Genomic DNA, 16,162 nt, shown 5'->3' with positions numbered 1-16,162 from the left:
TCCGAATCAGGTGGGGGTGTCACAAATTGATTTAATACCAGTTTCTCAATAAGTAGCTTACATGAATAATAACAATTACGGTCATGGACTATACTGCTGTTTTGAATCAGGAATCAGGAAACGACATGAACAGTAAAGATTTTCATACAGAAGGCTTTGGTAAGCTGCTTGCTCCATTATGGTATTTTTTAGACGGCCCCTAGTAATTCATTTTCAATGAGAGGTGAGCGAGCAGGTACCGTCTGTTGCGATCAGCATGCTGTGCCAGCGCTAGAGTTGAATGGCCTTGTCGGTCTGACTCTGACCGAATCCCTAAAGATATTAGGCTACGCTAGTACGCATACGCAACAGTCAGTACCACCAGCTGTGTCATCTTTGAAATGTTTTCTCTTTTTTCCCTTGGATGCATGCAGGATGAACCTGCTTGTCATTTTGATGCTCATAATTGAATGTCTTTTTCAATCCATTTTCAAATAAGGATTGAAATCGTGACAAATAAGGTTTGAAAAAGTGACAGCCCTAAAAATGACGCACACACACACACACACACACACACACACACACACAGTGACTATACGCCTTCCTCAAGGCTAGATGTATGTCCTTACATGCCTCATACTATGTGATGCAGGGTGAAAGAGTATGTACATGTATATGCCCTCCTCAAGGCTAGAAGGGCTAGAGTCCTCACATGCCTCACACTTTATGATGCCTTGTGGCAGATAGATATCTATCTATATAGATATACTGTATATCTATATATAGATGGGTAGATAGATATACCATCGTACACACACTCACACTCACACACAGTATATGCCCCTTCAAGACTAGTGTCTTAACATGTCTCATACTAGCTAGATGCAGGGTGAATTCATATATGCCTTAAAGGGGCTATTGCCTCTACTGTGACATTTTATGTGGGATTTGTTTGTTATTGGCCGTTTTAAGAACATTTGCCAGAATTGCCACCCAATATCTAACCATGCTAACCAGTTAACGACTGCTCGTTATGGCTGCTTCTGAGGAAATACGAGCCGTTTGTGTACATACAGTATATGCCACGTGGTTGCCTGACCTCAAACTCAAGTCAGTCCCTGATAAAACAGTTTGAATACACTTGGGGTGTATACTTGAAGATTATTTTCTAACCTTGATTTTACAGAATTATAGGTACAACCTGCGGGGTTCAACCATGGGTTCGCGGGGCGGGTTGGGTTCCGTGGCGGGGTGGGTCATGAAAAAACCCGACCCGCGCATCACTAGAAGCTACACTGAGAGTTGCACCACACATATTAGGTGACACAATCCTGCTAGCTGCTAATATGTTGCTCTCACAATATCTAAAAGCCTGAGTGTTCATTTAACTCTGAAAATGTCAATTTATTGTCCACTTGGTGTTCCCCCTGTCTGACTGTTTGAGTCCAAATACAAAGCGGGGGTTGAAGCGTAGTAGATAGAATAGATGGAGAGAGAGAGATCTGCCTTTTCACTTCAAGTCCTGAATGTCATTTAAAAATAATGTGGTCACCAGCTAAATGTGTTAGTGAGGTTTTCTCTGCACACACTCTGGTCAGGCAGTAGATGAAAAGTCTAGTAACATACATTTGTATTTGTTTATTATATACTTGTTTTTACATAAAAGCAAGCACTAGGCTAGCACGTGCTGTACAACAATTTTTTTGCGCTGATTGAACCCCTGGCAATCATCACCACTAAGCTACAGTATTTTCAGAGTAAATATTCATAGGCTTACACTCTGCAAATTGGCTGTTTTGTAACATCCAAAAACATGACTCATTTCTTGAGATAAGTGTTAGATAAAAAGCAGCTGTTTCAGTCCAAGATAAGTATTGGTTTTATATATCAAAAGTAATCATTTTGACATTGATACTCTCCACAACTGTGCAAGGGGCAAACTGCATTTTCTGTCCTAGCTTGGCTTGGAAACGGTGGCTAAAATCACCTTTGCCAATACTTCACCTTTTTTGGCACAGTAGGTTTTAGGGCTGGGCAATTAACCGAAAATATATCGAAACCGAAATATTGAACCTCTAATCGACTTAATTGTTGGATAATCGATAAATCAAGAAGCAGGTTTTTTTGTGATTTTAATTTGATTTATTTTATATTAATGAATCGATATGAAAAAATTCAAATAGTTTTGTTATAATCTACTAAACTTCAGACATGAATAGTGGCGTGCAAAAACAGTGACAATAGCCAATAGCTTTACAATCATGTTGTTGAGACTGCATAGAATCCCATAGAATGAGAAGAGGAGGCACTCCTCAGAGCATGGCCTTTGGCCGAAAATGCATCGGCTGGGAGTTTAACACATTAAGAGAGAGAGCCTGCTCTTCTCGTTTTATGGGATTTCTATTACTCTATTATTTCTATTACTTTTTCCCCCATCCAACTGAACCCTGGCAAATGCACTTAAGTGCTCCTTTTGAGTGTTAGATGGCATTTAGCTCAATTCATAATATATTTATTGTCCTTTTTAAGGGCAGTTCAGTTTGCTGACCAGGTCCACAAAAGAGCATATAAACATGACTTGATAAGACTGGACATGGGGCTAGTAGCTCAGTACAATAAAGATAAAATACTGTATGCTTAGCTGTGCTATCAGGTTGAAAATACAAAGCTCTCATTCATGCATTTCATGTGCAAATGTAGGAAGATCATTGCAGTGGGGAATGAAGTAGATGATTGCCGTTTTATGTAATTATTAAGCATGGAGTGAGGAGCAGATAATGACACAAAGATGCAATTTATAATTTACATGTTTCATATCAATCGGTGACATTTCTCCCCATCTCTCTCTCTCCTCTGCAGACTGAGGGCCCGGAGAGGAAAGCCCGACACTTCCTTCCTGGGAGACCCACACTCCTTACAGGGGCCATGGTAAAATCCATTCTCATCATGCATTCTCTCTAGACTAGAGCATGGTTTCTCACACCAGATACATAACACTTTACAGAAGGAAACAAATATTCCATTTGTATCTTCATATATTGGTGCTCACTATAGGACAGTACCATTTCTGTCTACCTGCTATCTAATCCCAATAGAAAGTCTTCTACACATTCTTAGTTTACCAATTTATTGTGAATGAAAACTTAATAAGAAGTTAGCAAAGTGACTATAAATGGCCTCTTCAAATCCATGTGAGGAAGGAAGGCTTGTGGTCCATGGACCCCACTTTGAGAGCTGCACCTCTATAGAATAACTGTCCTGTGTCGTGTGTTGCAGTCTGCACAATCGGAAACTGTTCATTGATTTTTGACTTGTTAATCAGCTGTGCTCACAGGGAGGCAGACAATTGTTACAGCAGACAGGCCACGACGGTGTCAAAGTCCCACCCTGTCTGCTGCCTCAGCAGAGCAGCTTTCACTTTTCACTGCAGAGACATTTCACTTTTGCAATCATTCAGAAAAGAAACATTGGAATCAAATCACAACAATCATTACTGTTATTTCCAAATTGCAATATATCAATTTATTTTAAGTACAGTGTGAATTCTAAAGAAGTATTTCCAGTTCTGTGCCTAATCCAGTGCCTTCCGTTAAGTTATATTTCTATTCAAACTGAACAAATCCTCTAACAATTAGCATTTTATTTGGTAGAAACAGGCTTTCTACAGAAAATGTGTTTGCGGTGCAGGCACAACACACAGTGGGAATGTTTTTTTTTTGGGGGTCAATGTCATGCAGCCCTAATGTTATTTAAGGACGTGAGCACTGAAGGCAGATACGACGTGAGCACTGAAGGCAGAAGGTCATGTGTGTGTGTGACAGTTCCTCTTCCTCTCCCTGCCCCCTGGCTGGCCCCATCACCCTGCTCTGCTGCTCCAACCATAGCCATGGTGCGTGTCAGCTTGGCTCGCAGACAACACTGGGTCATGCTGAGCCAGCAGGATACACTGGCCCTGTCCCATTATCTGCCATCTCTGTGGACCACCCTAATCTCCCTCTGTCCAGCCACTAGTCGCCCAGGCTCTGAATAAACTCTTAGTCACTCTCTGATAATGCTGTGATGTAATGGATTTTTGTATTTCTTAAATTTTCTTACCACTGTGAAAAAGCAACGTGTCCCGGTGGTTGACCCCCCCCCCCCTTCTAAATTAAGGGTTATCGACATCAGCTGTAACCCACGTCTTTTTAGAACGGCGCTACTGGTTAGACTACAGGATAAATAATTGATCATATCTTCAGCCTGCTGTATTTTAATTTGAAACCAAGGGGTTTGTTGTATGTTGTCTTGATTTTATGCGCCATGAGCTCATTCAAAAGTGTAGTTATTCCCAACACAACAGCTCAAAGAAAATACTCCAGGACAGCAAAGAGGACAACTTATAAGCATAACATTTTAAAATCCTTACGATCTTACAAGAAAATAACAAGTAAAAATAACTGGAGATTTGATGGCATAAAGTGATGTTTTTTGTGACAGTGCCGTCACAATGCCATCTTTGCAAGTTGCAACATGAGTACAGTCAGTACACCCTCGCGCAAAGCTGAAGTGACATAATGTTCATCTTTCTTTTGAACGTAAGATGAAAGCCAGTGATAACTAAACAATGATTATTGTGTGTATGGTGAGTTATATTTCATTGTTAGAGGAGTGCAATTCTTTGTTGTTGTTGCTGTAATTCGATTTATTCTGAGTGTAAATAGATTACTAAACTAGAGGTGGCTCACAGAGGCCCCTCAACATGCGATTTCAATTTGGGGTTGATTTGATGTTGTGTTCATGATACTACATGGTGTTTTTTGTAAGAATTAGGTCCCTCCCTCTGATTTCTGAGGCCAATTACAGGCAACAGTATGGAATATCAAAACCCTGTTTGACGGTCATTGTCACATAACTCATTATAAGATCATTTATACATTGGTGTGTGTGTGTGTGTGTGTGTGTGTGCAACAAATGGTGACATTTGGAGCATTTGTGGCACCCCATATAGGTCTAAGTGAAATCACTTTTGGCACTGCATTGTTAGAGGCCCCTCAATGTGTGATTGAAATTTGTTTGGCATTCCTCGATTTTGAATCGGAAAAAAAAGTTTTTTAATTGAGAATAATTTTTAATCGAAAAAATATCGTTTCTGAATCGGAAAAAAAACATTTTGGAATCGAGAATCGTTTGTTTGGAATAAATCGGAATCGTGACCCCATGAATCGGAATCGAATCGTGAGATAGCAGAAGATTCACAGCCCTACTGGTATGAGGTATTGGAAAAATATGTGGTAGATTGTCGTCCTTGGCCTACTGGAGTGTGCATTCAAAGCTGGATGCCGATCGGTGTAGCAGTTTGCAACATCAGCTGCGCACAGATACACACACACACACACACACACACACACACACACACACACACACACACACACACACACACACACACACACACACACACACACACACAGGGCAAAAACATAATCTTCAACTCCCAGCCTTCTGGCCTGGCGGAGATGAATATTTGTGTGTTTTTTGAGGACTGCGTCCTCACAGGCACCTAATTGGGCCTCACAGACTAGGCAGGGCAGGATTACTGTAGTAGACTGAAGCACACACAATAGATCTCAGTGTGGGTGGAGAGGGCAATCACACAAATAAATACATGTAACACTACCAACCAAGTTGGACTTAAATACAGCTTTCTGCTATAGTAGGCAGTTATGAAATTCCATTTCCATTCAAATCCATTTCTAAAGATTGTGAAATCCACTTGCACGTCGTTAGTGGCATGGAACATCTGGCTGGTGAAAGAGAACGTGTAAAGGCTAGTTGCTTCAGTGGTGTTGCTCAGTGGCTGACAGTGGGAGATTGTGGTTACACTGGGCGGCTCCCCAGTGTGAATGTGGGTGGCTGTGTGAGTGTGAAGAAGCATGCATGCCCAGCGTGCATTCCCTGAGGAAATGCCCAGCGTGCATTCCCTGAGGAAGTGCATAGCAATATGAAATGTGGAAACCAAATTGTATAAAGATTTTTGTTGAAAACCTTGTAATGTAACCTAGTTATTAAGAGCTGGAATTTTCTTTTATCCCACTTGCTGTTGACCGTAACAGTGTAACAATCTCTGGCCCATGCCACCAATTTAACCTTGTTTTAAAGGACATCTTAAGTTTTTTTTGCCTTTGGTCGATTGTTAGGATTGTTAGGATGGGTTTTCTAACAATGCTGCAACCAACATTTCCCATTTGAGAAAAAAATACCATATTAAAGCTGGTGGCCATCATTTTCCCACCGCCAAATATAAAGTAAAAACAAAATATCCGCCATGTCAATATGGTCGTGACTTGAAGTTGAGACTTGTCTTCATGTCTGTCTTTGTAGGAGGAGGAGGGGCAGCAGAGCCTGGAGTGTATCCAGGCCAATCAGATCTTCCCCAAGAAGTCCCCGGTCCTGGAAGAGGAAAACATGCAGGTTGAAAACATAATATGATTGATTGACTGCTTGATTTAGGATTAATTGTGTGCAATCAATCATATTATGCTATGATAATTTTTTCCCCATTGTTTGTACTGGAAAGCCAGCTGGAGCTGAAAATGATCAAGATGTTAATATTAGATGCCCAAAAAGAAGTGTAATAAACTAAATGTGTTGATCATCAAGACTAATAATTGTTAAACGACTTTGATCTCATCTAGCGTAATCAGTGTTGTCATTTCCTTTTCGTAAGCCTGAACCTCTAGTGTCGCCCTGACTACTTGTGCTGTAAAACTTGGCTAACTTTGCAGTTATGGGTCAATATGTGGGTGTGGTGTCTCTTCAGTTGATTAGCTTAGAGTATATAACCTCTAAGACCAGGTCTGAGCTCTATACACGTTAATTTCAGTCACTGCCTCGAATGGGAATCAATTCTAAGTGGAGTGCCCTGCCTAATCTCCATAAAATAAAATAAAAATACATTTTGGAACGGGAAGTTTGTCCTATCAGCCCTAATAATAAATAAGTAAAATTGATGCCAGTTATTTGCATTTTCCATTTACAGTTTGATGTTATATTTCCCTTTTCTGTATTCCTTCCCCCTATACCGTTGCTTCATTCTCATTGTATATAAAGGCATGGATGGATGTGTGCCCTTTGAAATGTTCTTTCTGTCTGCTGTGTTACGTAGGTGCCCTTTCCTGAGCTGCATGGAGAGTTCACAGAATATGTGGGAAGGGCAGAGGATGCCATCATCGCTATGTCCAGCTATCGCTTACACATCAAGTTCAAAGAATCCATTGTCAATGTAAGTTGTCAGAGAAAAGGTATTTTAACTCGACTCATTAATGTATAGGATGAACTGAAGGAATTACACCACCAGCTGTCAGCCAAATATTGGTAAATTTGATCTCCTCCACTTGGTTTTTAAGAGAAGACATCTTGAAGAGCTGTTCTGCTGAAAATGTGGAGTTCTCATGCAACGGGTGAATGTGGCTGGTGAATTTAGCCACAATTCCCTTTAGACAATTTACCTGACCTGGTGCATGGACGTATTCATCATCATAACCTTTATTTCAGCTCGGAGTACAGTTGAGGGGCAGGCCCTCATTTTCAATGTAGCCGAGATTATTATTATATATATATATTATGAAGGGACAGGGCTGGAACCAGGATCAAAGTGACCTTCCTGTATGGAGAGGGTGCAGGGCATTCACAGCTGGACATGCTGATAGTTAAAGGCATGACCGTGTTCATCAGTCTGTTCTTCTTTGCATTTTTAGTTGCTTTTTAAAAGACGAGTTGCTGGTCTGCCTTTTTTCCCCCACTTACCGTTGCTATGGTTGCAGTAGTTCCGCTGGGGATAGAGGAGAGTCACGACCTCCCCCCCTTCTCACTGTGTCAAAAAGAGGGTGGCTTTGTTATCCACCACGTCTGGTCACTCTGAAAAACCTTCTCTTTCATCACAACGTGTTCTCAGTCAGTAGAGTGTATTTCCCCTTTTCACAAGAAAGGCGGCTATTTCATTTACCTCTGAGTCGCACTGTTGCAGAGTTTCCCTCTGAGTCGCACTGTTACCGCGTAGTTTGGTGTTGTGATATTTTGTGTGATCTATAAGTAGCAAACATTGACTTAGAGGCTGAAGCATCAGTTTTTGTTATTATGCTTCTCTTAAAACTCTGCCAGAGTAATAGTGTAAGAGTGTGCCACTGCTGCCAGCAAAAACTGTGATTTTACTGTACCTTTGAAAAATCATGGAATATTATCCTTGAGCGCCGTCCTCATGGACATCAGCTCATTGCACGCACGGGGTCGTCGTAGTAGAGGGGGGGAAAGATTGTCTGGTCGTGATCCTCCATTCAAGAACTATGGCCGTTTCAATGAGGCTTGTTTAGCCGTAAAGCAGGCGGAACGGACATCTCGCAGTAAACCCTTCCCTAACAGGAAGTAAACAAGCTTTTATTTTTTTAAATGACGTCATTTCCGGGTCTGTCATCATCAGGTGGTGAAAGCATCATCCATAGGATAGGTAACAGCGCCATCTAGTGGAAAACCACTGAAAACAAAAACTCGTCCAAACTCGTCGTTGGCAGGCTGGGGAATTCGACGTGTTAAAAAAAAACTTTGGTAATTTTATCGTCTACTCAGGCTTTTGTGAGCCCCCCAGACCGCTTTTAAGTTGCTTGATTCAGTATTTAGTATTTAGATTTGATAATCATTTTATCAGACACGCCCCCTTCCTATACAAACCCATTATAACTTCAAACTCCATTTTTACATGTTTACATGTTAAAAATTGAGTTTGAAGTTATAATGGGTTTGTATAGGAAGGGGGCGTGTCTGATAAAATGAATATCAAATATCTAAATACTGAATCAAGCAACTTAAAAACGGTCTGGGGGGCTCACAAAAGCCTGAGTAGACGATAAAATGACCAAAAGTTTTTTTGAAAGTGAAATATCCCTTTAACGCGTTCATGGCAGGGCAAAGAGTCAATACTCATTTCTAGAGTCTGACTTAGGGCAACTTTTGGAGAATGGAAACCCTCTTCTTGTGGGAATTACAGACCACTTGGCAGTAGGTACTAAATTGTGTGTAGAGCACATCAAACATGAGTAACCTTTAAGTTATGGCACGCAGTTAGGATACATGTTTTCATTAATATGCGTACAGGCCCAAAAGTCCTCCTCGCATTGAATGCTCAACAAGCTAGATCTTAAAGTGTATTTCTATTTTCTGCTAGTTGCACATGACACGCACAGCTGTCATGTGCTGTCAGCAGGTCACGTGTTACCAGGGTTAATTGGACCTGAATGAGGCCCTAGTTCTAGGCTTTATTCACATCAAACAGAAACAGAGTCAGTGTTCTCCTCACACATTTCATGATGACATGGTGAAGCGTTTGCATCACATGGCAGCAGTTTTGGTGCTCAGCAATCTGCCAGAGGGTGTGGGAGGAGAGAGAGAGGATGAGAGATAGAAAAGTGTGTGTGTGTGTGTGTGTGTGTATGTGTATGTGTGTGCTATTGAGGGCGTGTTAGAGAATGTGGATAGGGCAGGACGAGCATCGAAGCCCTGTTAACAAGCAGCCCAGGAATTTTGGCAGCAGCTAGATCAGGGATGTAGATTAGAGTATGAATTAAAACTTCCGCGGGATGTAAGAACGCCAGGAATGTGTGTGTGTGTGTGTGTGTGTGTGTTTAGTCAGCAGCAGCAAGCCCAGTCACACAGTCATGCCCAGTTTTAACGTAGCACATTTATGTGCTCCCTAGTTAAAGAGATCTTGTATCTCAAAGGGATTTCACATCTGTATAAATAAAGGTCAAGTAAAATGTTGTAATTGTTCCTTCTGTTTTTGTTTTTCGGATAGCAAAATTGTTGTTGTGAGGTGTCAGTAAGTACCTAGCGTCTTTGCACAGCGTGGGGTGGTTAACAGCGTGTGTGTGTTTGTGGCCATCTTGTTAACCTGCTGATGAGTAGAGCAGTAGAAGTGTGCACTCCCCAACCCGAGGTAAATGAGCTGGATAAAAGACTTGAAACACGAAAGCAAAAATGCACCCACACAACACAAGGTGCTATCTCTATATACATTATTGTAACAGCTGGACAGGCTCACAAGAAAATTACTCAAGAGATACCTTGTTGGTCAAGTCGTTGCAATAAAGTTTTGTAAGCTTAAATCCAGTTTGCGTAGAATTGTTTTCACCCTTTTGTGTTTCAACGTGCTGATGACAGCCTGTGCATCTTGCATGGCTTTGGACTGTGTGTCAAGAACTGCTTTTATTAGCTAGCGTTAGTTAGCGGGGCTTAGTAAAAGTAGTCTTGCTATTTCCCTGCAGTATTCAAAATATGCTCACGAGTCGTAAGCACATTGCCGGTCAGTACTTTGGATAGAATTTGCCTAGAAAATATCATTAACATGATAATACAGATTAACTCTACCGGATCCTGTGTTTAGTGTTTGTTTTTAGGAACAGATAATCTTATGTTTATTGAGTGTTCAGGGAGATGCTGAGTTACATAACCTTCCATGGAAATGCCCAGTTTGCCTTCACAAGTAACCTGTATGACTGGTTTGCATCTACCAATTGTTGGCAGCATGATGCAAACTGTGCTATTGAGGTCATGTTGGAAAAGCATTACATACTGATTCTTGGCATGATGGTGATTTGCAGTGCATCTTTCAGTTTCAAGTACATCAAGAATAGACCACTACTAACTTGCGTTTGTGGTTATGGGTTTCATGCTGCCTGGACAAACTGCATGCATTTGGCTGGTTGTTGATACATTTGCAGCCTAGTTGTTTTCAGGTGTCCCTCTGCAAGGGAGGATATTAAGCACATGTTAAAACGTATGGCATGTAGCCACATTTAGCAGCTTACAAGCAAGCAGGTAAATTGCTTGGTGATTTACTTAAGTATACCTCGATAGGATAAGCACACGTGGACAGGCTGTTGTAGGGCTTAAACCAGTGAATTTCTGTTACAGTCTATATACTGTATTATCCAGTATCCACCAATCTGCACCCGTGACACCTGTATGTTTCATCCGTGTAAAGGAAAAAGTTTGCCTGCTGACTTGGGTCTCTATATCAGGAAAAAGTTGGCCTGCTGACTTGGGTCTCTATATCAGACTGTGACTTTAAGTTGATCTCTGTTCTTTTCTTGTACTCCCAGGTACCTCTTCAGCTCATAGAGAGCGCAGAGTGTCGTGATATGTTCCAGCTCCATGTCACCTGCAAGGACTGTAAAGTTGTCAGGTAGGATCAGTGAGAGAAATTATGTACTGTACATACTGTGTGTGTGTGTGTGTGTGTGTGTTGTGTGTGTGTGTGTGTGTGTGTGTGTGTGTGTGTGTGTGTGTGTGTGTGTGTGTGTGTGTGTGTGTGTGTGTGTGTGTGTGTGTGTGTGTGTGTGTGTGTGTGTGTGTGTGTGTGTGTGTGTGTGTGTGTGTGTGTGTGTGTGTGTGTGTGTGTGTGTGTGTGTGTGTGTGTGTGTGTGTGTGTAAATAAATATAAATCTATATAAATAAAGTCGCTTGTCTATCTGTGATGGCCGGACGACAGACAGCCACAAACCTGAACAACCTGATGGATGGATGCATTGCATTGCAATGCGTTATCATTATGACCTAGCTCCCCCTCCAGGGGTAGTTCTGGTTATAAAGGAAATGAAAACCAACAACAATTACAAAACTTCAGAGGTTCTGGAAAGTTTCAGGTTATCGAGGATTCTGGGTTACTCATCGTAGTCGAAAAGAGCCATACGTTTATCACATACCCAGCCTTATTTGCCCCCAGGTGAGGGCAGTTAAAAAGGACAGAGGGCAATATGTCAAAGCAATTCCAGGGTTGATAATGGTTGTCAGCCCCAAGGCTGACACACAGGACAGATGGATAGGGGTAGAGAGCTACATCTAAGCTTCAAGAGTAAAAAGGTAAGCTAAAGTGTCACTGTGTGCTGAACTGTCCCATGAGTGTCTTTGCTGCAGAAGGTACTACTCGGCATGTCATGCTTTCCTTAAACATACATCTTTGCAGATACGAATTTGGCATATTTGAACTTAACCCATTAAGACCTGGAACGCATCTGTGTCACTTTAGATTTCTTTGGCTATTCAAAAATAGCAGATATACAAGCTCATAGTGCGGCACCGAGTGCCGCGCTATGAGCTTGTAGATCTGCTATTTTTGAAAAATGTTTAGATTTTTTTCAAAAAACTGTTAGGATTTGGAAGAGAAAAAAAAAATCGCCTCAGGTCTTAATGGGTTAAATTGCTGATAGACATTTTACAAGTGTGTTCAGCCCTACTGCTAATGATTTTATTCTTGCAAACGTTTTGATGACAACCTTTTGTGTGACTTCCTCTTCGACCCAGGTGTCAGTTCCCCACCTTTGAGCAGTGTCAGGAGTGGCTGAAGCGCCTGTCACCCGTAGTGCGCCCTCCCTCTCGTCTGGAGGACCTCTTCTCTTTTGCTTTCCATGCCTACTGCATGGAGGAGTATGCTGGGGAGAAGGAGCAGCATGGAGAACTGTGTAGACCAGGTGCACTGCCTTATCTCTCTCTCTCCGTCACCCCCCTTATCTTATGATCTCACCCTGCCTTTTTTTTTCTCTCTCTGTGTCAGTCTGTCTGTATCAGTCTGTATCTCTACCTCCCTCCATCTCGGCCTATGTTTCCTTTCCGTCTTGGTCACCCCACCCCCGCTCCCGCCCCCGTCCCCCACACCCTTGCAAGTCCTCAGATAACCTTGCTCTGCTTTGGTCTTATCCATCATCTCCTCTGCGCTGCAGGCGAACACGTGACCTCCTGGTTCAAGAACGAGGTGGAGAGGATGGGCTTCGACACCCAAAACGCCTGGAGGATTTCAGACATCAACAGCAAGTTCAGGTATTAGCCCATGTCTTCAATCAGCGCTCGTCCGTCTGTCCCCCCTATCCTATCCCGCTGCACTGATTACGCGCACTCACTCCCCGGCTAGGAGAGTGATCCCCGGCCCCTGTGTTTTTGCTGGCACACAGCACAGGGTCAGACAGTGTGTGTGTTAAGACAGTGGGTGGTTGTTTGTATTGTGCTCTGCCGGTTCTGAGCCCTGTAGAGATAAGGGCCCAGCCCAGGATTAGGTGTCCGTGGACAGAGGCCTCGTGAAGGCATCACACAGCCTTGTGGCCTTCGCTTACTCTCCACCCAGTTTGTTCTCTTTCACTTCCCTGTTTCTCTTTTTTTTAACCTTCCTTCCTTCCCTATCTTTCTCTGTGACCCCTCCACCCCCCCTTGGCTCTGCCAGGCTATGTTCCAGCTATCCTCAGCAGCTCCTAGTGCCAGCGTGGATCACTGACAAGGAGCTGGAGAATGTGGCTGCCTTCCGCTCCTGGAAGAGATTCCCTGCTGTGGTTTACAGGTCTGTCTGTGTTTTGTCTCTCCCCTTCAGCTGTTATGACCTTGGCTTTGGGTGAAGATCTTCATACCAAAATGTGTTATTATTCATTATTGGCATAAAGAAGAAATCATTACCTTAAACTTAAATGGGAAAACAATAATAAAAAGAAACCCTGTAGTTTTATTTTAAACCTTAAAGAGAGCATCACTTGTAGTGATGCACGGGTCGGGTTCTTTTTCAAGATCCGATCTACCAAACTGCTAAATAATACAATAAAATCGTGGCGAAAAGTCATAAATTGTCCTAAGTCCTAAATTATGGATGTTAGTAGTCACTAAGAATGACCAAAGTCAAAGCAGAGTGCCTGCTTGACCCTGGTAAGTGACGGAAAAATAGGCTGTAGGCAGGCTATTTCAATATTGATAAACTTGCGGGTCCCGCAGGTTTCAGATAGATCCACACATCACTATCAGTGAGTGTCCTCCATTACTAAATAGTGAATTCCTTAAAATGTGGATTAAACTCTTCTAAAAGTTGTTTACCACTATAATACACTACACGGCAACAGAAGGGTTCCCAGCACTGTGGAGGGCTTTCTGTTACTAGGGAAGGAATGTAACCTTTAGGCCATATCATACAGACCTAACCCACATCTAAGTGTGTTGCCATAGCATCAGGCCCCATAAGCAACAAAACTATACTTTCATTCTGGAATTACATTTCAACTCTGATGTAAACTCCCTGCAGACATTAGAGACTGTTGTCGCTGACTGTCTCATGGCCTCTCTCTCTCTCTCTCTCTCCTCCAGGCACCAGAGCACGGGAGCAGTGATCGCCCGTTGTGGCCAACCCGAGGTGAGCTGGTGGGGCTGGAGGAACGCCGACGACGAGCACCTGGTTCAGTCCATCGCCAAGGCCTGCGCCGTGGACGGCAGCTCCCGCAAACACCTGACCAATGGTACCAATGGTACCAACGGTACCAATGGTACCTACATCAATGGCACTGAGCTGCCTGACACAGATTTTGGTGAGTGTCTGACTCACACATGCTTACTTATAGTATACACATATGCATTAAAGCAATGCCACTACATAATATGGGCAGTTATTTTCTTTTAAGTGCTTCCTCTCACATATGTACATCCTATATACATATGTACCGGTACATGCAAAATCCAAATTGCACAGACATGCCTGATACTGTTTGCATTCTAATAATAATAATAATACCTGGTATTTATATAGCGCTTTTCTGAATACCCAAAGTCGCTTTACATGTTAACTAAGAAGAGCAAAATAAAACAAAACAACTTTAATAAGACAATACAGAGAATAAAAAGTTAAAAAGGCTGCAGGAGGCCAGGGAATAAAACAAAAGTTGAATGGCAGTTGAAAAGGTGGTAGGAGATCAAAAGGTGGTAGGAAATCAAAAGGTGGTAGGAGATTCTCTCTCTCACACACACACACACACACACACACACACACACACACACACACACACACACACACACACACACACACACACACACACACACACACACACACACACACACACTACATAAAGGTGCATACTAAACCAGCGGCACTGACAGGCTCATGCTCACCCATTGTGTCACAACATGCACCTACCAACACATCATGTACACAATACTTCCTGCTGAAGACAAGCCTGTGCATTGACACAGAGTAGACACATATTTTCAGCCGAAGTCTTGCTATCTGCTTAGAGTTGCAGCAGACACTGTTCAGCAATGTAACCTGTCAGGGCCTGTCTGATAGAGAGCTGTTGTCAGAGGGAGCAGGCTCAAAAACAAACGGGGAGAAGATAAAAACATCTGCACACTGTTTTTAAGCGCCCAAAAAGTTTTTGGAGCTTAAAAACTGTGTGTGGATGTTTTTATCTTCTCCTTGATGTCCAGCACCTGGCCTAAATACAAGATGTGCACACAATCTTCTCTCAAAAACACACAGGCACACACACACACACACACACACACACACACACACGCACACGCACACGCACACGCACAGATACAGTATCATTCACAACATTCCATATGTCATGTGGAATCTCAAATGGATATTACAGACGTCTCATTTCCTTTCGCAATGTTTGATGTTGAAGGTCTCCAAGTCTCAAGTGCCATGTCTTTAATTCCATTCCAAATAGCCTAAATTATATATTAAAAACAATTCCTTTTAACCATCATTGTAACCCTTGTCTCTCTCCCTGTTGTCTTTTGTATTCCTTTATTGTTATCAGCAATGTTGATCTAGAAACTGAATTTACAACAGCTGTTGTAGCCTAAGATATAGAATGTGTAGAAGAACTGGTCTGGAGCATACGGTTAACACATCGACCGCCAGAGGTTAATCTCATAATGTACTCACCAGTGCCAAGGTGTTTTTGTTGTTTTTTTGTTTTTTTCATGTCGCCATAGATCTTGTTAAAATCCTTAAGATTGAGTTCTACACGGTCTGTTTACATCCGCGAGATCTCCCTGTATCTCCCAGTGAAGATCGCGTGTCAAACGGGGCATCCATGTTGTAGTTAGAGCGGATTACGTTAAACAGTGAAATGCGAGGAGAAAAAACTACAGGAAGAGAATTGAGTTTCAGTTTCGTCTGTAGAATGGGAGCGGGCGTGATCGTCAAAACCGGATCCCAAATAATTCTATTTCCGGTCATCAAACCGGAAACGGAAGTGGATCAAAAAAAATCCGAAAGTGAACCCGGAAGTGAATAGCGCGAAAAGACCGTGGACCGTAGGGCTACGGTCTCGGCGCTTAACAGTTGGATTTAACGGACCGTAGGACTACGTTCTTGGCGGTTAATGTGTTAATAGGACAATGT

At 42.4% G+C, this 16,162-nt stretch overlaps 1 protein-coding gene across 5 annotated transcripts in view; it reads left to right on the top strand.

The window, feature by feature from the left end:
- Window positions 1-16,162, top strand: part of mtmr3 (myotubularin related protein 3) — a 37,301-nt gene that overhangs the window by 3,637 nt on the left and 17,502 nt on the right. For all 5 annotated transcript variants that reach the window (XM_080433846.1, XM_080433844.1, XM_080433845.1 and 2 more), the window contains exons 3-10: window positions 2,839-2,907; window positions 6,337-6,426; window positions 7,121-7,237; window positions 11,106-11,188; window positions 12,307-12,473; window positions 12,723-12,819; window positions 13,217-13,330; window positions 14,119-14,336. In XM_080433846.1, the coding sequence (XP_080289972.1) occupies window positions 2,905-2,907; window positions 6,337-6,426; window positions 7,121-7,237; window positions 11,106-11,188; window positions 12,307-12,473; window positions 12,723-12,819; window positions 13,217-13,330; window positions 14,119-14,336 (889 nt within the window). In that variant the 5' untranslated portion in view covers window positions 2,839-2,904. The remainder of the gene's footprint in view (window positions 1-2,838; window positions 2,908-6,336; window positions 6,427-7,120; window positions 7,238-11,105; window positions 11,189-12,306; window positions 12,474-12,722; window positions 12,820-13,216; window positions 13,331-14,118; window positions 14,337-16,162) is intronic.

The sequence above is a fragment of the Gymnoscopelus braueri genome, assembly GCF_963280865.1.
Source record: "Gymnoscopelus braueri genome assembly, chromosome: 7".
NCBI classification, from domain to species: domain Eukaryota; kingdom Metazoa; phylum Chordata; class Actinopteri; order Myctophiformes; family Myctophidae; genus Gymnoscopelus; species Gymnoscopelus braueri.
This window is presented reverse-complemented; position numbering and strand designations above follow the sequence as displayed.